Source organism: Balaenoptera musculus, chromosome 19 (genome assembly GCF_009873245.2).
Source record: "Balaenoptera musculus isolate JJ_BM4_2016_0621 chromosome 19, mBalMus1.pri.v3, whole genome shotgun sequence".
In the NCBI taxonomy this organism is placed as follows: Eukaryota; Metazoa; Chordata; class Mammalia; order Artiodactyla; family Balaenopteridae; genus Balaenoptera; species Balaenoptera musculus.
This window is the reverse complement of record NC_045803.1, coordinates 9,147,210-9,174,440: the sequence shown is the minus strand read 5'-3', so window position 1 is coordinate 9,174,440 and position 27,231 is coordinate 9,147,210. Positions and strand designations below refer to the sequence as shown.

The window sequence follows — 27,231 nt, the reverse complement described above, 5'->3', positions numbered from 1 at the left end:
CAGAGCCAGAAGTCAAGCCCAAGTCTTCACACCTGGAGGGCATTAGTGATGGGCCATGCCCGTTGCTGAAGGAGCAGCAAGGAAAACAGAGCCTGAGGAGAAGTTAGTGGGTTTGGAGATGAGGGGGCCATTGGTAACGTTTGAGGGTACAGATTTCCCAGAAGTGAGTGGGGCTGGTCTAGCTGTATCCTTGAGGTAGATACAGCAGTCAAACAGCAAAAGACTGTCATTCAGACTGAGAGGGACCGTGGAACCTGGAGTTCCAGGCACATCAGTGTTAGGACCAGGTGAAGGGAGGGCTCGCAGGCTAACAGTGAGAGCAGAGACCTGGAAGGTACAGCTAAATGCACGGCTGCTCAGCCTTTCTAATGCCACAGGTTTGGTATGTGCACGATGTTGTCTTTGGAAACATTGCTTATTTATTATATGTGCTGATTCTCAAGGGATTGGAGTGACTCTGGAAGGCTGCGTGGCTTCCTTCCTCCTCCCCTCTGCTGGTGTAATGCTATCAATCTGTGATAAGAGACCTGCTCATTGCTAGCATCTCTGTTATTTACCTTGCTTGTATACCCTAAGCCCTCTGCCCAATTATTCTGGTGAAGTGGAATTGTCACTTGAAAGGCTCCTGTCAGCTAGGCTATGGTTGGTAGTGGAAGGGCCGTGTAGAAAAAGCAATAATGGAGAAGCTGAGCCCCAGACATATGCCTATGTCAATGTTCTCTCCCTCCCCCCCATCCCCTGCTATTTTACCCTTTGGTCATATCACTGAAGGAAATCCCAAATCTGCTAGCATCAAGAATCAGTGCAGGAACAAGAGAAGCCACCGCAATGAGAAGCCCGCGCACCGCAACGAAGAGTAACCCCTGCTCACCGCAACTAGAGAAAGCCCGTGTGCAGCAATGAAGGCCCAATGCAGTCAAAAATTAAAAAAAAAAAAAAAAGAATCAATGCAGGACTCGATTTTATCAGCCATCATTCCCATTAAAGACTTCTAGCCTGATGACATGCAAGTGTCCATAATTATTAGAACCATTTTTGGAAAAGAGTTTCTGCATGTTCTCCTTAGTAGTGGTACTTGATGAGAATGGACTCATTTCATAAATTAGGAGCAAACTCATTGGTCAGCAGAACTTGAATTTAGGTGAGACTATTCTTAGTTCTTACTAATGCTTTTCAGTGTGAATAATCATACATTTGCTGCAAAAATATTAATGAGTTTGATTACAGGGTGCTGCCTAAGATCCTGATGGGGTTTTTCATGATATATGATGCAGACTCTTTATTTCCTTTTTTTTTTTCTTGTTTTCTTTTTTTGGCCTACGGCACGGCTTGTGGGATCTTAGTTCCCCAACCAGTGATTGAACCCGGGCCCTCAGCAGTGAAAGCACGGAGTCCTAACCACTGGACCCAAAGGGAATTCCCTTTATTTCCTTTTTCAAATATGAAAAATTCTGATTCTGAAACACTTCTGGTTCAAGGGATTTCGAATAAGGTATTGTGGACCTATACTGCTTTCTGCTGACCTCAGAGTTAAGTCCAGACTTCTCTGACTACTTTTTTTTTTAAAATTTATTTATTTAATTTATTTATTTTTGGCTGCATTGGGTCTTCCTTGCTGTGTGTGGGCTTTCTCTAGTTGCTGTGCGTGGGCTGCTCTTCATGGCGGTGTGCGGGCTTTTCATTGTGGTGGCTTCTCTTGTTGCGGAGCATGGGCTCTAGGTGCGCGGGCTTCAGTAGTTGTGGCATGTGGGCTCTAGAGCGCAGGCTCAGTGGTTGTGGCGCACGGGCTTAGTTGCTCCGCAGCATGTGGCATCTTCTCGGACCAGGGCTCGAACCCATGTCCCCTGCATTGGCAGGCGGATTCCCAACCACTGCGCCACCAGGGAAGCCCTACCATTTTTTTTTTTAAGCCTCATCTTCTGTCACTCTACAGGCTCAGAATGAGCTAAACACTTCCCAGATGCGCCCTCTTTCGTGCCACCTTGTGTGTTATAGCTTAAATAGTACCCCTTCTCCCCTTCTCTTCTGCTGTCACACTAGTCCAAGCCGTCATCCTCTCTCACCTTAACTGTGACACTCTTCCCCTTCCAACCGCAACCCTGCCCCCACCGCATGGCTTTCCATCATGTTTAGAATAAAATCCAGAATCCTGACAGTGCCTGTAAGAGCCTTCATGATGTGGCCCCTGACTCTGTCTACAGCCTCATCTACCATTCTTCCCTTTTTTAAGATTTTTTTGATGTGGACCATTTTAAAAGTCTTTATTGAATTTGTTACATTATTGCTTCTGTTTTATGTTTTGGTGTTTTGGCAGGGAGGCATGTGGGATCTTAGTTCCCTGACCAGGGATCAAACCCCGCACCCCCTGCATTGGAAGGTGAAGTCTTAACCACTGGACTGCCAGGGAAGTCCCCCATTCTTCCCTTTGCTCACTGCTCTTCAGCTGCTCTTTCTGCCTTCCTGCTCCTGGAATATGCCAAGCACTCCTGTGCTTCGGGGCTTTTGCACTTGCTTTTTTCTCTACCTGGAATGTTCCTCTCCCAAGTATCTGTATGTATGTCCTTCATTTCATTTTGATTTTTGCTCAGCACCTCCGTGGAAAGGCCTTCACGATCATTCTGACTAAAGTCACATCCTCCATCTTTCCTGATCCATATCATGCTTGATTTTCTTCACTTTTTGAGATATTATATATCTCTATTTGTTTGTCTGTCTCTACAAAATACAAGCTCTGAGGGCAGGAATTGTGTCTGTTTATTCACTGCTGTATTTCCACACTTTGGAGGGGGGCCTGGCATAATAGGTGTTCAATAAATATTTGTTGAATGAATTGTTCTCAGCAGGATAGATTGGAGCCTGTCTCTTTTTCAAGATTTGAGGCCTGGATGCTTAAGTGCAGTTAATGAAATCCAAGATCATTTCCCTGTTTTTGTCTTGTCTTGTTCTTCAATGATTCGGGGAGCTTCCACTGTCCTCTTTCATCCGTTGACAATATCTGCCTTGTAGGCTGCGGGCCTCCCGGGTGCTTCTTGTTGGCATGAAGGGACTCGGGGCTGAAATCGCCAAGAATCTCATCCTGGCCGGAGTGAAAGGACTGACCATGCTGGATCACGAGCAGGTGAGATGTTCTGCCACCTTATCACTCTCCTTCGCCATCTCCCCTCTTTAGTATAAACACGTGGAGATTTCGTGTCTTCTTACTTGCCCCTTCTGGGCTGTGAAAGAGGAGGGCTGGCGTCCGTGGCACTGTAGCCCTTGGAGACTGACAGCGCCAGCACCGGGTTTGAATTCAGCTCCACCATATCCTACGTGATCAGCCAGTGGAGGCTCTCGTCTCCTGGCTGGTCTTGCCTGTCTGTAAAGTGGAGTTAGCATCTCCCTTGGAGGGTGATTGTGAGGAGTAGAAGAGTGCTTTTCCAACTTGTACCCGTAAATCACCTGAATCACTCATTTAAAATGCAGAATTGCCTCGGGGCTTTATTTTGGTGTAGCTTTCACCCCTAATGATTCTACTTTATAAAGTCTGAGATAAGGCTCAGGAATATATACATTTAAAGGGTATCTCAGAAGAAAAACAAAGGTATCTCAGGAGATCTTGATGGAGATGCTTCACAGGCATTACCTTGGGAAATGTTGGATCAGAGAGAATGTATATGGACCACTTAATGTAGTGCCTGCATGTAATAAGCCTCCAATAGTTAATTATATGATAAAATGTTATTTAATTGATAATAGAACCATAGTGCCCAACTCCTATGAGGCTTTCTCTGACCTGTCTTTTCTCCAAAGTGAAAATAACTGCTGCTTTGTCTACATTCTCATGCCTCAATGACATTTTGGTTTTCTTTTATGGAAAATTTCAAATATATACAGAAGTAGAATAATATTTGACACCCCACCTACTTAGCTTCTACAGATACCAATGTTTTGTTGATCTTTTTATTTATCTTTTCCCCTGTATTTTTTGGGACAGTTTTTTAAAGCAAATTCCAGAAATCATATATTTTTTTAGTTAAAATATTTCAAAAATTGTGTTGTCACATGATATTATTTGTGTCTTTTTTTCCTTTTAGGCAATGAACAGGGTTCCTGTCGCATGCTAAGTAACTAGCACACACAGTGTGAGGTATAGGCTCTGTAGACAAAAGTAAATGTTAATGAAATTTTTAAAAGCTCACCTTGTTTGGAGTTTCAGGAGAAAATAATATCTAGAATTTTTGTTGTTTTAATTCTCCTGCAATACAAAGAGACACATGGGTTGGCTCACTTAATATCACAGTCACAAATTGATTTTTGACTTGAATTCAGAACTTTCTAAGGAAAGAAAATCCCTGCAAGCAAGCTGCCAGATAATTAACTGAACCCACCCAGCTTTGACATCCCCCCGCCCACCAGCCACAGTGCCCCCTAGTGGCAGGAACACCCCATCCAGGGGAAGAATTTGTTTGCCTTGTGTAGAGAGGGTAAGAGTGGACACCCAAGGAAGGATGGTTCCAAAACCTGGAGGCCCTTGGTGTGGAAAAACGAAACCACAATGGGATGGTAGCTTCCTCATTTGGTTGGGTAATCTGAGACTGGGGATGAGAGAACACTGAGAGCGTGTGATGTGGTTCCCTCACTGCCTCAGCGCTGGGACGAATGCCACCCAGAGTTGGAGTCAACTGTTGCTTCTTCAGTTTAAAGACTGATAGTGCCTTCTGCTTGCCTTCCGCTGTAAGGCCTGACTCCTCTGACTGGTTTTCAAAGCCTGACACAGTGGTTCTCAGTCCCATCTGTGCTTTAGAATATTTGGGGAGTTATTTAAAAATAAAAGTTCTCCAGGTGAGTCTAAAAGTCAGGGAGGGTTGAGAACCACTGGCTTCATATAACCTGGTCCCAGTCAGCTTACCCAGCCTGACTCCCATCTCATAAATTTCATAGTTCATGAACACTCTCTGGTGGTTCTGCCTTTTGTAGTTTGCTTGTGCTTTTGTCCCTGACTAGGAACGTCCCAGGAAGATGGGGCTGCATTATGCAGAAGCTTTGGAATCGTGAAGGCTTGGGCTCAGATCACACCTTCTGAAGCTGGGAAAGGGAATTAACCTCACAGAGACTTAGCTTGTTCATCTATAAAATGAAGATGATAATTCCTGCCCCTTAGAGTTTTTCATTTCGTTTATGTCAGCAAGCATCCAAGAGCACCTGCTGCCTACCCTGAAGTAGTCTAGTTACTAGTGATAGAAAAATGCACAAGATTTGCTTCCCATCCTCAATTTTTTTCCAGAAACCAGAGCAGGCTACCTGACTCAGGTTGTGGCATGGGGACATGAGAGAGACTTCCTGGAGTGCTGAGCTGAGTCTTAAAAAACAAGCAGAGTTTTTTCAGGGTTTGAGGAGCTGTGTTTTAGGCAGGGGACATTAGCACAAGACAGCATGGTAGAAATTGAATATAACAGTTTGGTGTTTTTAGAGTGTGAAGCCCGCGGTGCGGGGACGTTGCAGATTGCAGGTGAGGTCCAAGTCACGAAGGGCCAGCTGGTAAGCTCTGCTGTAAACTTACTTAATTCTCTCGGTGGTGAGGAGTCATTGAAGAGTTTCAGATGGGCGAGGGGTGACTTCAGCTTTGGGCTTTCTGTAGATCACTAATACTGTGTAGACTGTGGTTGGCACAAGATATGGGGCAGAAGACTACTTAGAAGGCTGCTTTAATAGTTTAGGTGAGAGATGAAAAGGGTCTGCGGAATGACAGTGGGGACAGAGATGGCGAGAAGCACCGAGAGGTGAGAGATGCTTCGGTGGTATAGTCAGTAGGATTCTATATGGGAAAGCAAGGAGGAAGTACAACAGCTGACACTTACTGCAAGTGCTGGACGCTGTTCTAGGAGCTGTAGTTGTAGTATCTCATTTAGGCCTCAAAATAACTCTGAGATGTAGGGATTATCATTCCTGTTTTACACATAAGAAAACGGAGGAAAAGAAAGTGAAGTATTGGCCCGGCCAAGGTCACAGCGGTTAGTGGTACCACCAGGACCCAGGCAGTCCGACTCCTGGCAGAGGCCGTGCGCTTAGCCACGTCACCTGGTGGCTGCTATCAAGGAAATGTAGAGGATAGGAAGACCAGGTTTCTGGCTCTGGTGACTGGATGCGTCAGAGATGTCTCTGTTTGTTAACAGAGACAACAAACATAGGAATCGGATTATGATTGGCCCATGGGATCTCCAGGGGGAACTTTCTGGTGGGCAATTTAATATAAGACTCAAGATGGATCAGGAAGCAATCTGTACCAGTAAGAGCAATTTGAGAAATAACAGCGGATTTTGGTAGAAACTATGAGGCATGGAGTTGGTTTATGGAGCTATATAGAGTGAAAAGATGAATGATTCCGAGGTAGAATCCTGAGAACAGCTGGACCTAAGAGGGCCCATACAGAAACTGGAATGTCCAGCGGGGGAGAAGGAGAGCCGGGAGCTGTGAGGCCAAGGAGTGGGGCACAGGTAGTACTGACTCCCCTGGCGGAGTGATTAGTAGTGCATCACTTTTAGTAACATCCTCATTTTACATGTGATTCCCTCATACTCACTCAAGGTCACACATTTAGGTGGTTGAGCCAGGATTCAAATCACAGCTGTGAATCCAACCTGAATTATCCCAGAGCATGGCTTTTAACCACTATGATGTACTATCTCTCTGCGTGTGGTGAGATCCCTGGGATGGGATGGGATGGGTCGGGTCAAGCATACTGTTAGAGGGCTGGCCTTGAACGGGAGGAGGACCAGCTCATTTGCTTGGAGGAAAGATAGTGAGGGAGAGTGTATACTGTGGATAGTTGGCAGGAGAGGAGGATTACTTCTGTTGAACCCAGTCTTGGTGAACGTGGCGGGGTCATACATGGAGATTCATGATTAAATTAGATGTCTGATGTGTGAAGAAATGCATTTTGAACAGTGGAATCTGTAATCCTACTGGTGGCTGTCAGGTGATTATATTGTCTGTCTTTGAGGCTCTCTTCTGCTGACGTCCAGCCTTACGAGTGGAATTATCCCTCTGCTCCAACCTCCGCTCAGCTGTCCTCCTTTCTGAGTTTTAATTGAATTTAACAGTTCGTTTCAAACATTCTTAATTGTGTCTAATTTTTGTGTTGGTCTGATTTTAAACCACTTGTAGGCAGGGACTATATCCTTTAAATTACTTAATGTCTCTCTCTGATTGCTTAGAATTGGGCACATGGTAGGGATTTGGTCAACTCTTAGCACTGATGATTATGTCATTTTGTTAGCAGTTAAGAATTTACTTAAGAAAGCATGGACTTCTTTTGTTTAGAGTGAATTTTCATTATAAACACAAGGGGGTGCTCTTTAACCATCAGTGCCCAGTTAAAAAAAAAAAAAAGTTAAATGTCTGTTTTAAAGCCTCAGAAGGAAAGAGTATAGGGAGTCTGCATTGGGCAGATTCCTATAGGAACAGTAGTACTACAATTAGATGGTAGATATTTTAGTTATTCTTTAAAATGGAAAAGTTCATTTGTTTTTCCCCCCAAATTCAAGTATTAAAAAAAAAAAATTTATTCCTAGGTATCTCCAGAAGACCCCGGAGCCCAGTTCCTGATCCGTACTGGGTCTGTTGGCCGAAACAGGGCCGAAGCCTCTTTGGAGCGCGCACAGAATCTCAACCCCATGGTGGATGTGAAGGTGGACACTGAGAATATAGAAAAGAAACCTGAGTCGTTTTTCACCCAATTTGATGCTGTAAGTTTCATAGAGAATGTAAAATCTGCTTCAGGAATTCAGCAAATTAAAGCACTAGTTGAATGTATACTAGGTACACTGGAGCATTAGAATCTCACATCTGAGCTTTTTCCCAATTAAGTTTTTAAGCTGTTCCATTCTTTAGTTTTAATATATTGCCCTAGTAGATTGAAGTCTTATATTGCCTTAGTGTATATGCCTTATTAGTGTATTGCCTTAGTATGCTGAGTGTGTTGGTAGGCAGATCCAGTCTGTTGAATCTGCTCTAGCTGCTTGTGAGTTGCTGCCTTTTGGTTTCTTCTTTGGGCATATTTTTCCCAAGACCAGGTTTTATCATTGGTGTTTTGTCTTCCTTCCAGAATTTTTGCACAGAGCTTCTATTACATTTTATTGCAAATGTTTTCTTCTGAAAACTTAACAAGTTGGTGAATTTCTGTAGCAGAGTCTTTTTTTTGTTGTTAGAAATACCAAACTACAGCTTGTGTTTTGTCTTTAAAAAGAGCACACCTGATCTTGGTCTGTCTCTGTCTCTTTCTTGCACACAGCCACTTTGACCATGTTGCCATGGATAACTAGACAAAATCACTGTAGTCTTAAGCCAAACGAGGCATATCCAGCCTCATTTGATTTCACTGCCAAATCTTTGCAGAGGTGAAAGGATAAGTTAAATTCTGTTTCAGTGTCTGTGACCTTTCAGACATGGCTCCCTGTACCCTGGAAAAGCTTAACAAATGTTGGATAACCGTGCAATAGTCACAGATGATCTACTTGTTTTTTAAATGAAGGACCCATTACGTGAGAGGTTAGAAATTGGGTTTGGTAGTTTTGTTTTTCACACTGTTGTATTTCATATGTGCATCTGTTCAAATGTGGGCTTGGAACGATGGATCATCTGTGCATTTTGTCCCTTAAAAATTTTTTTTTATTCTATTTTGTAAGTCCAGGTATTGGAACATTTTCCATTTGGACGTAAGTCATCTCTTCATTTCTTTATCCGTAGTAACCACATTTGGTTTACTCTAGGTGTCCTTTGAACTTCTAGCAACTAGAAGCTTTGTTAGAACTGAAGCATGGGGCTGTTGCTTGTATAACGCATGTGCACAGGGCAGGCGTGACTTCCTCATATTTGAGTCACGTTTGACTGGTCTTCATAGGTTTTCACGCTCAGTTTTGACTGCAGGGCTCCATTCGGTCAGTTGATTGCATGTTCAGCTGCACCTGTCTTATCTTTTCGATTTGACTTTTCCTCGGGTGACTGCATCCTTTGAATGGCAGCAGAGACACACGTTGCTCTGTGAGCGTTATTTCAATATTCAGGCTGCCAGAGAACAGCAAGAGGTTTATCAAATGAAAATCCTTCTCCAACTTTCTATGTTCAGAAGAAAACACGTGCAATTTAGAAGTTGTCTTCTTGCCCCTGATCACAAAGCTTCTCCCGAAAAGGTGTTCTGTGTTCTGTGCAGTAAAACTTAGCCATGTCTAATACCTCAACTTACTGGAACACAACTTAGAGGCCTCAGAGCAACATTGATAATTCCACTGAGTGAATCACCGTCTCATTGTCTAAGTCTGAATGGGAGGTCACTTGGGCTGTAACCTTTTCTTTTGTCCTTAAATTCAGATAAAGTTTCACATCGAAAACTGTGGAAAAATAATCTCAACAGGACTTGTTTATTTTCTTTATCTTAACATATCAGTCAAAAGAAGGGGGAAAAATGCCGTTGTATTTAAACATGACCTTTGGGTAAATTTTAAAAACTGGTTTTGTTTCTTGCCATAGCTTATTCAGATATTAATAGGTTTAATGATTTAGAAATAACTTCCTCTAAGTTATATTACTGTCTTTTCCTTTTCCTGAAAACTGTGAAATGTGGTTTATATATGTTCATGGTTTAGGGGAAACAAATTCATCGAGTGCCTTTTACTTAATAGCTAAACACGTTTCATTTTGGTTGCAGAAGGTGAAGTGACCGTCTCATGATTTACATTTTCTACACACTGAAACCTGCAACTTTTCTTTTGTCTTCTAACCATAGCATCCAAAGAACCTGTTGTACCAGTTTGAAACTGGCTTTATCCATGCCCAGAGAGACTGTTCATTAAGGTGTATTTAGACATCAGGGCGGTGATTCACAGTCTGCACAACTCACATCCAGCCACTTTCTTTCTTTCTGCAGGTATGTCTGACTTGCTGCTCCAGGGATATCATAGTTAAAGTTGACCAGATCTGTCACAAAAATAGCATCAAGTTCTTTACAGGAGATGTTTTTGGCTACCACGGATACACGTTTGCCAATCTCGGAGAGCATGAATTTGTAGAGTAAGTCTGGGGAGAGGAGGAGAGAACATAAAGCCTTTTCAAAATGTAGTCCTATTTAGTGGTAGGAAATGAACCATTTAAGGAAAGTATTTAACTATAATACTTAGAACTTTGGGAAACCAATTCATTAACAGCTTACTAAATATATAGATTGTGTGCTCAGAATTATAGGAGATGTGGCCCCTGCCTTCCAAATTGATGGTCTCCTCTAGAGCATTAGGAAAGCAGTTCTAAGGCGATCGAAACACACCACGTGGGTATCTGATCAGTTTGGACTTCAGGTGGTGAAGCCACACTTTCTATTCAGAGACAACCTGCTCGGATTGTAAACATTTGTTCCCCAGCTGGGGCTTGCGTGTGTTCAGGTTGAGAGATGGTAAAATGAGTACTAGTTAGATGGGCAACTCTGTAGGCACGCTCAGCCAGAGTCTACCTTGGAAAAGCTCCAAGGTCTAGAGACTGCTCTGGTGAAACAAACAGACCTCCTCTCATTTTGAACATTGAGGTTACAGACCATGGTGATTCTCACGTAATGAGACCTGCGGTGTTTTGAACTTGTAGCTTCTAGATGAAAGATGGCAGATGATACCAGTACTGTAAAACTACAAGAGTTGGTTTTGGGGCTGTAACTTTGACCACCACCCTTGCCGATGAGAGGTAAAGAGAGACCCTGTGTGGTAGGTGAAGCCTCCTACCAAGAGTCAAGAACTACTTTCTTTTGTTCAGCTTCTTAGGCAAGTCACTGAACTTTGTCCAGTCTGCAAGTTTCTTGCCTGTAAAGTCGAGATGGGGGAAGGACAAACATGTTCAAAATCTCTTGTATCTCTAATGTTTTATGGCTTTAAGAAAATCTAGTTTTTTGGGCACCTTATAAATGGATAAAGAAGTCACAGTAGAGAAAAGAAGGCCAGATTATTTTAATGTGAGCTCCCCATGGCAGAGAGGAGGAATTGAGTTCAGCTCTTTATTTCGTGATTCAGGTGGAACATTTACAAAGTTTATTGAGAGTATACTATGTGCTAGGCAGTGTGCTAAGCAATTTGTTATTTCTCTTCTAATAATTCTTCAGGGATTATTATTCCCACATAGCAGGTAAGTGAGGCATCAGGTAATCAGTGGCCGGGCTGGGATTTGAGCCAGATCTGTATGAGCTTTTGCTCTTAACCACCATCCTATTCAGTGAGCCACTGATGCTCTTTTTGTTCTCATGGCATGATTCATAGGGTAGAACTCGATTCCCTCCCCTTGTCACCCTCTAGGGAGAAAACCAAAGTTGCCAAAGTTAGTCAAGGAGTAGAAGATGGACCTGATACCAAGAGAGCCAAACTTGATTCATCTGAGACAACCATGGTCAAAAAGGTATGTGGAGGAGAGGGGTGGTGTCAAGGGTCAGAAGCCCTGGGGCCTTGTAGGCTACGGGCCATAACCATTGCCAGCAAGGGAAGCAAGCATGTAGTCCTGAAGGGAGGAGTCTGGACAGACTAGGCCAGCGCTTGTCCCATTTAAAGGGGCAGCTGTGCTTGGTGCCAGTTGGCTGTTGCTGTGAGGGAATGTGGACCTAGTGATGTCAGATGTGATTTTTCAAGAGAATGAGAAAGAAAGATTTTTTTTAATATGCGCTGTCCCAAACTTTTTAATACCGGCAACCTTTTTGCATGCTGTTTCCATCCACCCTGTAGAGATTAAAGAGGACATGCCTGCAAGACTTACCTGCTCTGTGGGCCACAGATTTGCACCTCTGGTGTATGGCGCAGCATCAGAAAGACTGTTTTTGAGCACAGGCCCTGACCCTTTTTTTTAACTTAGGTCACTTTTATTATTGCTACATCTATTTTTTTATTATTAATTTATTTATTTGGCTGAGTCAGGTCTTAGTTGTGGCATGCGGGATCTTTTGTTGCGGCGCACGAACTTCTCTCTAGTTGTGGCACGTGGGCTCTAGAGCGCAAGCTCAGTAGTTGAGGCGCGCGGGCTTAGTTGCCCCACAGCATGTGGGATCTTAGTTTCCCCACCAGGGATGGAACCACGTCCCCTGCATTGGAAGGCGGATTCTTAACCCCTGGACCACCAGGGAAGTCCCCACTCTTATACAAAATTTTTTTTTTTTTTTTTTCAGATTGATAGACAATTTAGTAAGGTCCTAAGTGGGCAGGGAGACAGTTTAAACTTGAATTGCTTAATTGCTTTTTTGCTTTTTTAAAATAAAGTTTTTGGTTTTTTCCCACCAAATAACCTTTTAAGAAGAAAGGTCTCAATGTTGACAAGTGTTATCAGATGTGTATATATATATATATATATATACACACATATATATATATATATTTTAGTGTAGTTTACGTTAGGGACTTAGTCTCTACTAGGATTGGTGCTGTAATTCATTTTATAGAAAGAGGAGTGGGAAGGGAATCAGTAGACAGATGATGGTTTTGTAGCTAGCGTTGTAATTTGAGAAGGGAATTCATGCGATCGGGGAAAAAAACAAGATGAAGTGGCCAGAATTGGGTTTGTTGAACCGAGAGGAAAGACATGGCCAAGCCCTTATTTACTCTTTGCTTTGTAGATCTAAATGTTGAGAAAGAAAAACAGCTGGTCAGGGCGTCGAGTTAAAACTGCTCTAAAGGGGGGATTCTAAGAGTGCAGAAACCACAAAAGAGACTGCAGAAAACCACAAAAGTGGAACTCTTTTGAGTTTCCAGCAAGACTGCATTGGAGATTTTCTTTTTCTTGCTCTTTATGTTTGTATTGGAATAGTTTGATGCTGTGAGTGTAATACAGAGGAATTATTAAGCCCTAATTTTAGTGTCTATTCACAGGACCATAATTATCCAGAGTGAACACTGGTGTTTTGGCCAAAACTTGGGTCTTTTTCTTTCTTCCTTTCTTTCTTTCTTTTTGAGGCCCAGTCAAGCTTTATCTGAATAGCTCCGTGAGTTTGGTGGGGGGAGATAAATTGTTAACTAAGGGAGGAGTACAAAAGCAGCTTTGTGGGTGCTGTCAATTTATAAATCACACCCTCTTACAAGTGTGACACTTGGCCTTGGTGTGAAGGGTTTTATGGCTTAAGGGCCTTCTCTGATTGAGGCAGGTCTTTCACATTCAAATGGAAAGAGCCCTAGCTTTGTTTGCCCTTCACAGCTGGAAGCTTCCTGGGAGTCAATTCTGATGGTGCCCACTGGGGCAGATCTGGAAACCTCTTTTGGGAGCCACTTTAGCTAGCTATGAGGAGAATGTGGGCAGCCCTGGCAGGCACTCGGCGGCCTTCGCGTACCATTCCTAGGGCTCTTCAGTCACACAGCTCTTTGTGCGGCCTCTTCCTACATGGGGCCCAATTTGAAGGTATCAAAATATTCCCCAGCTGACATTGTTAGTCAGCTGTTTCACTGGGACAATTCAGGCTTGGATTCCAACCCTGAGCCCTTAAGGTTCGGAGGCATTCAGTGCATTCCTGATGACAATCCCTGGGATTCCAAACCTTGTCTTTGTGCGGCCTCACCTCGAGCGCTGTGGAAGGCCCGGGCTGAGCAGGGTCTGGGCCTTGGCTTTGCCACCTTGCAATAACACGCCAACTCCATTTTGGCAGTGACTGCTCCACGATTTCGAAGTTTCCCTCCAATTCAAAAATCCCTTGATTTAGATTCTGCCCTTTCAACTAGTTGGGTTATGCTCAGCGTGCAGGATGGGGGTGGGGAAGCAACCACTTCCCGTTTCCTGTGAAAGGCTTCTGGTTAGGGTTCCCTTCCCCTCCCCCTTTTCCTTAGGTTCAACCCAGTGTTGTAAAGCCACTTTTGCTTCAAGGTACACATTGTGCTCCTAAATTAGAAACGTTAAAAAACAAAGAGGAAAAACAGAGCTTGTGGATTTCACACCGTCTAGGAAGACACTGGCTGGGCCTTTCTAGCACCTGTGCCATCATGATAAATACGGCAGTGGGAAAATGCCCAGCCCAGAGATAGGCGTGCAGTAGTAGATTGTTTGCTTCCTTTGGTGCCCAGGAGAAGTGATGAGACAGATTTCGTCAGAAACAGGTCTTGGGCATAGACCTGATGTGGGCTCTAGTATGCAGTAGATAAAGGAGATTGCAGTGGTTTTGTGATGAGGAAGTGTCCGGAAAGGCTTCCCAGAGGAAGAATTGTTAGAGTTGGCATGTGAAGGACAGTCTGCCAAGCACCAAAGCCAGGACCGGCATCCAGTCACAGGAAATAGGGTCAAGAAAAAGCACAGCTGTCGAGACAGAGTGACTCTGGCTTCCCTCACTCCAAGCAACGAGCCCTTTCTGTATCTGCGAGTTGCAAAATGCCTACTGTGGACAAGGCACCACTGTATTGGGTGCAGGGAAGCAAATTAGCCCTCTTGTCTCCGTTTACAGCTGACACTAAAGCCAAGAGAAGTTAAGGAACCTGCCCAAGATCACACAGCAGTGTAAGAAGGAAGGAGTAGGTGGGGAGAGAGCATAGGCAGTGGCGAAGGGCGCAGGCGCACCTTACCACCCACAAGGTGAATCCCCTTGGAGTTTCTAGGATAACTTGAAGTTTTGTGAGGATGGTGGGATGAAATACGTGGAAATTGGGATCACTCCAGAAAACTTTGAGGATGAAAAGCCACCAGTGTGCTCCCGTGCTGCTGCTCGTATTTCTTTATTGTTAGGGGGCTGCCAGATAGGAGTGGATAGATGCCTGGTGGTGGGTACTCTCCATAATAGCTCTTTAAAGGTTAAACATGAAGTAGGATTTGCTTCTGACATGCTAAGAAACTACAGATTTAATTTTACCACTGCTTCTGATGTAGTGGGTGACTAATTTGGGCACTGGTAATCCTTTTTTCATGAATTAGTTGTGAAATTCCACAGTTGAGGAGTGATTCATTATTTTGATTTCCCCCTTTCTGAGCAATCTGTTGACAACTCTCTCATCCTCCTCTCACCCCCATCCTTAAAGCAGCATTCCTGATGACTGACTAGTGTAGTTCCTCCTCTTTTCTGTGGCACGTTGATTTGTAACGCTGGTTACACCTCAGATTACTTGTCAGGGTCTCCTTCATTAGAGTTGAAGCTCCATACGGGCTGGGCAGTTCTGTTCGCTGCTCTGTTCCTGGTGCGGTGCCCCGCACACTTGTGTTCAGGAGATTTTTTTTTTAATAAATTTATCTACTTATTTTTGGCTGCCTTGGGTCTTCATTGCTGCGCATGGGTTTCCTCTTGTTGCAGCGAGCGGTGGCTACTCTTTGTTGCGGTGCGTGGGCTTCTCATTGCAGTGGCTTCTCTTGTTGCGGAGCACGGGCTCTAGGCACGTGGGCTTCAGTAGTTGTGGCACGCAGGCTCAGTTGTGGCTCGCGGGCTCAGTAGCTGTGGGTTGCTCGCGGGCTCTAGAGCGCAGGCTCAGTAGCTGTGGCGCACGGGCTTAGTTGCTCCGCAGCATGTGGGATCTTCCCGGACCAGGGCTCGAACTCATGTCCCCTGCATTGGCAGGTGGATTCTTAACCACTGCGCCACCAGGGAAGTCCCCAGGAAATGTTTGTTCAGTGTAGTTGTGGCTGTTCCAGCGTCATAATGTGACCCAACTCTGGAGGAGATTATTGTCATTGTAAAAAGGATTTATTCAGTTAACTTTCTTTGTGATCAAATAAATGGATTAATGTTGTAGTACATTAGTTCTCATAGTTTAGGTTATTTGAGCTGAGCTGAGAGAACAGACTTTTAAAGAAGAGAAGGTTCTTGGCTAGGAATATGTAGAAGTAAGTCATTGGGTTGCCTAGACCAGAACCTGCATGCCAGAGAGGTTCAAAACTAAATTGTCAGAGAATCACTTGGTTCGGGGGAGGGGAGCAGGCAGGGAGGTGCAGGGTGCAAATCGCAGAGAATCTGGTGGACTGCTGATAGTAGGTTTTGCAGGTAGGACAGTTGTGGAGTGTGGGGTGGGTGCTGGTGGTGCCTTGTCTCACCCGAGAGAAGTTTCTTGGCTCTACGGATGAGGAAAAGGAGTCCCTCCCATCATCACAGCACAGTCTAGTCTTGTGTGTATGTGTGTGTGTGAGAGAGAGAGAGAGATATTCAATATACAAAAATCACGTGACATCAATGCAAGTTATGGAGCATAACGGTAAAACAAATACTATCCAACTTAAAAACCAAAACGTTCCCAGTACTGTTGTACCAATCTGGGTGTTCTTTCTCTGTCTTCTCAGGGCTGCTGGTACATTTGTGTGGATTTAATAAGGTATCCAGAAGGGGTGGATATAGCCCTGCTTGGCATGGTGTTTTGTCATGTGTTTGTAAATCTAAACAATGGAATAAAGCTTATTAGGTGGTGTTGTAGGTATAAATTAAAAATGAAATTAAGAACGATAGAGCTAACCACCATGTACCCACCACCCAGTTTAAAGCATAAGACTTTACTGATGTGATCGAGGCCCCCTGGTTATCGCTCGCCAGCATGAGTAACCACTGTCCTCAGTTGTGGTTCTTATTCTGGGCATTTCTTCTTACTGCACGTGTTTGTTTTTCCAAGTAATATAGAATTGTTTGGTATGCTTTTTAACTTCTTAAAAATTGGTTTTGCATTTTATGTATGCTGCCATGTGCTTTTTAAGAGCAGCTTTATGTTTGTGAGGCCATCTGTGTTTGTGTGTGGTTCTGGGGCTTCGCTGTCCATTATGGTAGCCACCGTCCGCATGTAGCTATTTAAATTAAAATTAATGAAATTTAAATTAAATTAAAAATTCAGTTCTTCAGTCTCACCAGCCACATTTCACATGCTCAGTAACCACAAGCGGCTGGTGGCATCCATATTGCAAAGCACCAACATGCAGAATGTTCTTGTCATCGTTGCAAGTTCTCTTGGATAGCAAGCACTGCAGTTTTTTTTGTTTTGACCATAGAGTATTTGTTGTGTGAAAACATTACTATTTATTTATTCTCCTATTAATGGGCATTTAGGTATATAAGTTTTTGCTCTTACAAATTGTGCTGCAGTCATTGTGTGTGTGTGTGTTTGTGTGTGTGTATGGGTAGATAATCTCCTTGGGTAAGTGTGTGATTTCTCTAGGATATAGGAGATTTAGGATGTGCACATCTTCAACTTTACCAGACCCCGAAAAATAACTCTCAAGTAGTTTCCTCAATTTACATTCCAAACCCAGCAGCATGTAACAGTAACATTTGGTAACTTCAGGCTCTTTTGCCACTCTGCAGAGTGTGAAAACTGTCTCCGGTTGTGGTTGTCAGTTGTTAAAATGCTTTTGAAAACTATAGTCTCCCATGAGTAGTTGTGGAAATTAGACCTAGAAATCTGTAGTTTGAAAGTTGTTTCAATTCTGATTTACATTCAGCTTTACATCCAGATCTGTATCACTTGTTATAGATGTTCAGCCTGATATAAAAAGTAAAGTAGGTTCACAAGTCCCAAGTGTGGAAAATACAGAAAAAGTTGAGAAAATGTGAACCCTGTTACCCAGTGATGTCAGTATTCCTTTTATGCATGTACATAATAAATTAGAGCACTAATTAATATATATCAGTACATGCAAGACATGTCTAATGATCTAATGTAATATGTGACATATATATGTATTGTCTTTTCCTTTTTTCGCTTCATATATTTTCATAAGCACTCCTCAAATCTTTATGTCTACTTTGGAGAGCATGATTCTATTCTATTCTATTTATTTTTTATTGACATATGGTTGGTGTACAATTGGAGCACATGATTTTAAATGGCTGTATGTGTCGGTCTTCCCCTTTTTGCCTTGCCATGATCTATTGAGCCAGTTTCCTATTGCACAGAGGTTATTGCAGTCTCCCACTGTTCTAAATGGCCCAGCACAACCCCTTAATTTGATAGCTGATAGACTGTGTGGAGAATTCATCTTTATATTTATTGTTGGGCTTTTCGGCAAATGAAAAGCAGGTAGGTCCTATCAGCTCAAGGGTATTTACTGAAAATCTAGTCCATTCAATGCTGTGCCTTTCACTGTGGTCCCTGCCTCAGGAAGCTGCTACCCATCTGAGGAGAGGGGATCCGTTAACGGTGTGAGGGAGCTCATTATTAGTCTTAACTAGACTCTCAGATTGAAATCCTCAAGGCCCAGAATCGTCAGGGGAGAAAATGGACAGTGGAGGGGAGTGGGTTAGGCATTCAGGGCAGAGGGATCCATGAGCCAAGGGCATGGAGGAGCGGGAGGGATGAGCGAGGTGTGAAAGTTACCTTCATCCAGGGGGGTGGTGGTTGCTACTGCCTGGCAGGCGCGCTGCCGGCTGCTTCGTCTGAAAGGCTCTTCATTCCTTGAAAGCACCGTCGAGCGGGCTTTTCTCTTTATAAACTCAATGCCAGTGAGGTCGGTAAGGCAAGCACCACCTTTTGCATCTGTGCTACTACAGATTAGGCAGCTTGGTTAAGTTTTGTTTTATTTTTAATAGTTATGAGCCATGATAGTAGATTTTGGGTACCTTGAACCAGAAAAGGGGGCGTTAATTGAAGGCAGGCTGGAGTAGCACAAGAAGCATGGAGTAGCTCCTGTGATCTGAGAAGGGGAAAGACCAGGGCAGCTGGGGAGCCTCAGAGGCAGCCGGAATTTGGCCTTTCTCTTTAGAGCTCTGACATTAATGTGTCTCCATTTCCAACTTTCGTACTCTCAATTCCCAGGAGAAACAACCTGATGGGTCTGGCTTGGGTCATGTGTCCACCCCTGGCTTTGTCACCTGTGGCTGGAGGACTGGTACACATTAAAGACAAGGCCACAGGGGGCCTCCTCCTCAGATACCAGGAAACTTCTCTAAAAGTTGTCAGCCACAGACAGGCCCAAGAGAGGTTAATTCATTTGCCTAAGGTCACAAGTTAGTGGCAGAACTGAGTCTAATTCTGCCCTTAGAGTTGAGGAGGGAAAAGGGCCTCTATCCTTGGCCCTGGTGCTATAGAAGGTCCCACTCTGGCCTTCCTCCAGCTATTCCCCTCGCAGGGTAAGGATCCCATGGGATGAAGGAGATGCATCTGCCTGGATCTTGTAGCCTTCCTCCAGTTCTAGACCACATTCTGGATACCTGGACCCCTGGAATCTCCTGCCCAGATAACCCCAGGCTACTTCCCGGGCTTTTGTGGGCTTCCTTCCCTGATCTGCCTCTGGAGTACAGTCCTTGCCACAATGTCTGCATGCCTAGGCCTGAGGGGTGGATGTTTTGGGGGGGAAGGATGGGCAAAGCCTTTTGCCAAGTTAAGTGCAAAGCCCCTTGCATTTTGGGTCAGAGCCGGAGCGAGGAAAGGGTGTGGGTATGGCCTTCCCAGGGTATCTCGTTCTGGCACAGTACTCCCAAGGATTGTGAGAATTCCAAATTTGAACCTGGTCTTCCAGGTGGTTATGAAGAAGGTTTATTTGTCAATGCAGGAGAATATAATATACTTAATAACTTATTAGTGTGATTTATAACTAAATATGTAGACATGGGTTTTCATTTGTATTCTTACCCTCAGGCCCTGAAAGTGTTAGAGGTGGGCCTGCCTGGGACTAAGACTGTAAAAACAACTTTTTTTCCCTTCATTTGTCATATAATGGCCTAACGAATCAGTGGATGCTTAGCATTGGTCTTTGCCAGACAAACTACAAAAATTCTGAATTAAGGTCTTGGTAGTTTCTGAAGCCTGGTTAAGACTGTTTTCTTATTGTGATGGCATTTCCAGACCATACTGCTGATGGCTTGGTCTGCATTGTAAGCCTTGCTAAGAAGGGTCTGGCAAGTCTGTATCGGGCACTAAATGTCACTCCGCTAACTACGTGACTTATCTGTTAAGGTCAAACAGACCCATTGACCAAAAGGTTTGAGGGCAATACAAACATCTTGTATGCTAGCTTTTACAATGGATCCAGACCCCAAAGGAGTGATTATGGGGAGGCAGAAAGCCACCTTGAAAACCACGACTGTTTTATCTTCACCAGCAATTTGAACTTTCATCTTTCAAATCCGTTATGGTCTTCAGCAAGCTGCCTGGTAGCTGATAGATCTTGGTTCACTTAGCCTGCTAAATTGTACCTTTGTTGTCTTTTTTCTCTTTTATTTTTAAAATATCTGATGTGTGTGTGTGTGTGTGTGTAGAGAAGACAGGAAGAAAGACGCACAGCTCTGTAAGTTTGAAATTATTTATACACTTACACACATATACCATCTTAAACTTGGTAAAAGTAGCTAGTACTGACAAAAATTTGAGAGTAAGGTGCTACCACCTTACTCCCAAATATTTCAGTCTGTATTTTCTCAAACAAGGCATTCTCCTTAATCAGAAACCAACCCTCAAAATCAGGAAATACACATGGGTACGTCGCTGCCATCTAATCCTCAGACCCCATTCAGGTTTTACTAGTTGTTCCAATCATGTCCTTAACAGCAAAAGGATCCAGTTCAGAATCATGTGTGCATCTAGATTTTCATGACACCTGAAGGTTGCAAGCCAGTTATTTTGTAAAATGTCCCTTAGTTTAGGTTCATCTGATGTTCCCTCGTGATTAGACTCTAGCTACACATCTTTGGCAAAAATATCACGACGTGGATGCTTCTCATTGCATCCTGTGGTCTGGTGCATGGTTCTCACATGCCCCTTTACTGGTAATGTTAACTTTGATCATTTGAGTAAGATTGTTTGCCAGAATGCTCCTTTGAAAACAGTTTTTTTCCCTGTGTGACTAATAGGTATTCTGTGGAGGAGTATTTTGAAAATATGTAAATACCCCATTCCTATCAAACTTTATTAATTAGTTAATTTTAGGTCTGTGGACTAATGGATTATAGTTTACTTAAAGTAATATAATCTATTTTTATCCTCAAATTGTTTTAGTATATTTATCCTCAAATTCGACCAGTGGAAGCTTCTTTAAGCTGGCTCCTATTACCTCTTGACATGGCCCATCATTCTTTGAGGACTTTCCTTGTTTCAGGCTCTTCTTGTGTTCCTGCTGCCCCAGTTTTGAAATCAGTCATATCTCCAAGGAGAAATGTTTCTCGTAGTGGTGATTAGAAACCAAAATCTGGGTGTTAGATGTGCTCATTGCTATCAGAGTATCATTGCTTTTAGACCTTCTCAGTGGACACAGCAGGGAAATATTTGTATGTGTACACATACACACACTTGCATCTACATTTATTTCTTTATCTGCCTATATATATAGAAAACGAGTTCATGCCAATAACTCTCACCACAGGCTTCATTCTACTTTTCTCCTTTTCCATATTCCTAATTCTCTTCTTCTCTGACAGTGAGAAACCTGGCTCCCCAGATTCTCAGTGTAATTTCTTGTTGCATCAAGTCCTCGGATGTGATCAGCTGCCCTTTGGGGATGTCCTTCTTACCCTGCCCTGCTCTGTCCCCTCCAGCCAGGCCACCCAGCCCCTCCACACACAACACTGTTTCCCTGCCCTTCCTCAGTCTCAGCAAATGGCTTTTGGACTTAATTGTTTAGGAAAGGGAAAGGAAAACCATTTTCTCATTCATATTTAGTTGTTTATATTTAAAAATATAACTGTCTCATGGCATTTTTTTAAGAAAATTTGATTTAGCTTAATAGGTTTCAACCATATTTCCTCCTACCACAGAGCTTTTGCAAATGCCATTTCCATTTCCACAGCCTGGAGATTTCATTCCATCCCCTTTGCTTGTTTTTCTTGCTGTGATTTACAGATATTGTTGTTTGTTTCTGTTTACTAATACAAAGAAAATTTATTGAATATCTTTAGACACACATTCTTGGTCACTTATGAAGGTATTTCTGTGGCGTAAATACCACCAGAGTTCAAGAAAGAGCCAGAATGGAACTAGGTCTTTAGCTTTGCTCTGTCTTTCTTCAGTGCAGGGAGTACATATCATTGATTTCTGTGTCCCCAGTGCCCAGAGGAACACACAGTAAGTGCTCAATAAACATTTATTGGATTTGAGTGGGCCTCAGCTTCTTTTAATGAACAGTAAACCTTATAGAATGACATTTCTCCTAGAAATGGTGAAGAGTTACTGCCTTGTGATTTAAAGCCAACATATTTTATCCCTAAGCAGTTTTGTCTTTTTTCAACAGAAGGTGGTCTTCTGCTCCATCAAAGAAGCGCTGGAAGTGGACTGGAGCAGTGATAGAGCAAAGGCAGCTCTCAAGCGCACGACTCCGGATTACTTTCTCCTTCAAGGTGAGGGCTGGAAGCAGAGCTTCCCAGCGAGCCATCTGTGCTTTGATTTCTGCACATGTGGCTGCCGAGGCCAGAAGGTTTCTTGAGGTTTGCCGTGCGTGGAGTTCCCCCTTAGCTGGTTCTCAGTGGCCACTTAGAACAACAGAGTGAATGGAGAGGAGGCCTATCACCGAGCTCTGGTTTCTTAACGATTTTTGCTTTTTTTATTATTTGTTGAAGTGAACTGCCCTCTAAAGTTGAGCCTGAGATAACAGTGCCAGAAATCAAGCTCTTTTCATCACTGCTTTCCCTCTTCAGAGTTCTTCCTGGGCCTTAAAACCAGTCTTCCTCTCCTGAAGTCTTTTCCCCCACTCTCACCATCATTGCTGGTGTTCAGGAAGCATTAGCTAGGTATTGGTTGCCGTCTCAGTGTTCTTGTGCCTGGCACTTTTATTTTTTAATATTATTTTTATAATAATCATAAACATTGAGTGCTTACTAGCCAGAGCCATTGGGAGTTGATGCTATTACTATCCCTACTTCACAGACAAGGAAACTGAGGCACAGAGAGATTAAGGTTGCTCGTGTTCTCACAGTAAGCCAAGTAAGTGTATAAATAACATCGGTTTGTTAATAAGTGTAAAAATAATCCATATTTGTTATAGAAAATACCAGAAAAAAAGCAAAAGAAGTCACCTCGACATTTTTGTACTTTTGGGGATGTGCTTCCCAGCTTCTCCCCCACCATGTTGGCACATAGAAAGCCCTCAGTAAACAGCTATTAATTTGGAAAGGTTTGGGGTATAGCCTGAGCATTTCTAACTGCTGCTTATAAAAGGAGTCAACCAGTATTTGAGTTTACCATAACCTGGGGGTTCTCAGCCAGGGGCAGTCTTGTCCTCCAGGGAACACTGGCAGTGTCTGGAGACATTTTTGGTTGTTATGACTGGGGTGGGATGGGGAGAGGGCAGGGATGTTGTTTAATATCCTATGACACATGGCACAGGACAGCCCCCCCATGACAAAGAGTTATCTGGCTGCCAGTGTCGATAGCGCTGAGGTTGAGAAACCCTGATCTGACCCTTTGCAGTTTCCAGAGTATTTTCTTGTCCATCTCATCATCACAGCTCCCTTATGAGGTGGACAAGGTGGGAATTATCCCCAGTTCGGTTTCTTGGGATGAAGAGACAGAGTCCCAGAGAGGCTCATGTTTTGCCTGAGGACACAGAATGCAGATGGCAAAAGAGCAGCCCAGGTCTTTGAAGTCTAATTAATTAAATACTGTGAGAGGTACCAGGTAATGAAAGCATCCGGGCTCCATTCTCAGTGCTCTGTGGGTATTACCTCGTTGGATCCTCACCACATTCACATGAAGTAGCTGCTGTACCCCCACTTATAGGCGTTTTAAAAGGTATAGATTGATGAAGACACAGGCGTGTGGCCACCCCTGCCCTCAGGAGCCCATCATTGAGATGGGGAGGCAAAACTAATGGCCTGGAGACAGTGTGGGGGAAAATGTTTATTGAATCCAGATAGATTCTGCTGACCATCGCTATCAGAAGTTACAAGGGGCTGGGGAGTAGACAGGTCGTGAGGCAGAAGCAGGAGCTTTAATATTGTGACCCAGGTGGCAGGCAGTGATACACAGTTCAGAACTAGTGCTCTGGAATCAAAACAGACCTGCCTTTCAGTCCTGGCTCTGTCATTTTCTTAGGTGAGTGATGTTGAGCCACAGACTTAAATTCCCTGAGGCTCCCTCAGATTCCCTTCTGACCGTGGGGGTGTTAATAGCGCTTGCCTCAGAGGGCTTTTGTGAGGCTTGCATGACACACACGCAAGGGGCTTAGCACACAGCAAGTCCTAGAGACCTAATCCAGTTATGTGCTTGGAGATGGGAGGTACTTCGCAACTGTGTAGTAGAATTTTAGGATTGACTCAATTTACCCTTTTTAAAAAAAATTTATTTATTTAAAAAAATTTTTTTGGCTGCGTTGGGTCTTCGTTGCTGCACGCGGGCTTTCTCTAGTTGCGGTCAATGGGGGCTGCTCTTCATTACGGTGCGCGGGCTTCTCATTGCAGTGGCTTCTCTTGTTGTGGAGCACGGGCTCTAGGCACACGGGCTTCAGTAGTTGCAACACGCAGGCTCAGTAGTTGTGGCTTGCGGGTTCTAGAGCGCAGAATCGGTAGTTGTGGCGCGTGGGCTTAGTTGCTCCGCGGCATGTGGGATCGTCTCAGAGGAGGGCTTAAACCCGTGTTCCCTGCATTGGCAGGCGATTCCTAACCACTGCGCCACCAGGGAAGTCCCTCCATTTACCCTTAATTCCATACTTGAGTAAGTATTATCATAGCAGCAATCCTATTGGATTTTAGTTTTTTGCCTGTGACACTTTGTTGGATAATATACTCCATATGTTTACTTCTCTTTTTTATTTATTTTTTTAATTTTTCAATTTTTTTTTAACGTTTTTATTGGAGTATAATTGCTTTACAATGGTTTACTTCTCTTTCTAAATGGTACTAATTATCTTTTTAGTTTCAAGTTCCAGGGCTTTGGATTTGGTGATTGAAACTATGTTCATAAAGCAACTATACTCCAATAAAAATTAATTTAAAAAAAAACTGTTCATAATTAATAGTCATTAATTATGACTATTTCTTTGTTATGGTAAAAACCACATACCATAACGTTTACCATCTTAACCATTTTTATGTGTATAGTTTTGTAATAGAGAATTTTATTTTCTTTTTCTTTTTTTTGCAGACTTTTTTTAATATATATATAAATTTATTTATTTATTTTATTTATTTTTGGCTGCATTGGGTCTTCATTGCTACGCGCGGGCTTTCTCTAGTTGTGGTGAGTGGGGGCTACTCTTCGTTGTGGTGCACAGGCTTCTCATTGCAGTGGCTTCTCTCGTTGCAGAGCACAGGCTCTAGGTGCGCAGGCTCAGTAGTTGTGGTGCATGGGCTTAGTTGCTCCGCGGCATGTGGGATCTTCCCGGACCAGGGATCGAACCCGTGTCCCTTGCGTTGACAGGTGAATTCTTAACCACTGCGCCACCAGGGAAGTGTCCCTGTAATAGAGAATTTTAAAAGGAGGCAGCCCCACATATCATACCGTCTAGACCAAGGCTGGCAGCTGTGCACTTCCCACTCTCCCCTCCATCCCTCACCTGTGGCAGACGTGGCTAATAAGGCCTCATCATTGGCTGGCCGCTTTTCTCATAGCCTTGGGATCCTTTAAACAGCACTGCCTGCAGTTCCCTCTCTGATTTGGCATACAAATACAAATTAAGCTAACTCTCTCCTTATAAGAATGAGGCCTAGAAGGGAAGTGACTCCCCATGGCCTAGGTCTAAACCCCAAGTCTCCTGATTCTTCCAGGATCTAGTTCTTTTTACACCATCCCCAGTGTTCTTCCTGAGTTTTTTGGATATCCAGCATAGCCTTTCCTGGGCTTTTCTGTTTGTAGCAGATGACATGTCCTAACTTTTCTTGTGTGGCGTCATATGCATATTCCTGATGATATTCTTTTTGCCCTCTTGGGTCGTTCTGAGCTCTGTGTGTCTTTCCAGAGGTGCTGCAACTGGAAGTATAAGGAGTGTTCCAAATGCAATGAGCATGAGGGCCTGCTTTGCGGTCTGGGAGTTTTTCTCTTGGTGTATATTTGATTAACTCCTTTGACTAGGGACTGGACTAAGCTTCTGGAAGTAGAGGGAAATGCCTCTCGTGATCTCTTTCCCTGGGTCCTGCCGGCAGCTTAGACTTCTGCCAGAATTCAGCTTGTAAGTATTAAGCTGACTTTCTGAGCATATCACGTTCTTCTTTTTTTTTTTTAATGTTTGAATTTTATTTTATTTATTTTTTTATACAGCAGGTTCTTATTAGTCATTAATTTTATACACATCAGTGTATACATGTCAATCCCAGTCGCCCAATTCATCACACCACCATCCCCACCCCCCCACGGCTTTCCCTCCTTGGTGTCCATACGTTTGTTCTCTACATCTGTGTCTCAATTTCTGCCCTGCAAACCAGTTCATCTGTACGATTTTTCTAGGTTCCACATACATGCGTTAATATACGATTTTTTTTTTTTTTTTTTTTTTAAATATTTATTTATTTATTTATTTTTGGCTGTGTTGGGTGTTCGTTTCTGTGCGAGGGCTTTCTCTAGTTGTGGCAAGCGGGGGCCACTCTTCATCGCGGTGCGCGGGCCTCTCACTATCACGGGCTCTCTTATTGCGGAGCACAGGCTCTAGACGCACAGGCTCAGTAGTTGTGGCTCACGGGCCTAGTTGCTCCGCGGCATGTGGGATCTTCCCAGACCAGGGCTCGAACCCGTGTCCCCTGCATTGTCAGGCAGATTCTCAACCGCTGCGCCACCAGGGAAGCCCAATATACGATATTTGTTGTTCTCTTTCTGACTTACTTCACTCTGTATGACAGTCTCTAGATCCATCCACGTCTCAACAAACGACCCAGTTTCGTTCCTTTTTATGGCTGAGTAATAGTCCATTGTATATATGTACCACAACTTCTTTATCCATTCGTCTGTCGATGGGCATTTAGGTTGCTTCCATGACCTGGCTATTGTAAATAGTGCTGCAGTGAACATTGGGGTGCATGCGTCTTTTTGAATTATGGTTTTCTCTGGGTATATGCCCAGTAGTGGGATTGCTGGATCATATGGTAATTCTATTTTTTGTTTTTTAAGGAACCTCCATACTGTTCTCCATAGTGGCAGTATCAATTTACATTCCCACCAACAGTGCAAGAGGGTTCCCTTTTCTCCACACCCTCTCCAGCATTTGTTGTTTGTAGATTTTCTGATGATGCCCATTCTAACTGGTGAGAGGTGATACCCCATTGTAGTTTTGATTTGCATTTCTCTAATAATTAGTGATGTTGAGCAGCTTTTCATGTGCTTCTTGGCCATCTGTATGTCTTCTTTGGAGAAATGTCTATTTAGGTCTTCTGCCCATTTTTGGATTGGGTTGTTTGTCTCTTTAATATTGAGCTGCATGAGCTGTTTATATATTTTGGAGATTAATCCTTTG

General features: G+C 43.5%; 1 protein-coding gene across 1 annotated transcript in view; it reads left to right on the top strand.

The window, feature by feature from the left end:
* The window catches only part of SAE1 (SUMO1 activating enzyme subunit 1), a 68,153-nt gene that overhangs the window by 8,209 nt on the left and 32,713 nt on the right, over positions 1–27,231 (top strand). Inside the window, exons 2-6 of the mRNA XM_036834397.1 lie at positions 3,007–3,118; positions 7,551–7,724; positions 9,902–10,044; positions 11,304–11,403; positions 22,087–22,192. Of these exons, the coding sequence (XP_036690292.1) occupies positions 3,007–3,118; positions 7,551–7,724; positions 9,902–10,044; positions 11,304–11,403; positions 22,087–22,192 (635 nt within the window). The remainder of the gene's footprint in view (positions 1–3,006; positions 3,119–7,550; positions 7,725–9,901; positions 10,045–11,303; positions 11,404–22,086; positions 22,193–27,231) is intronic.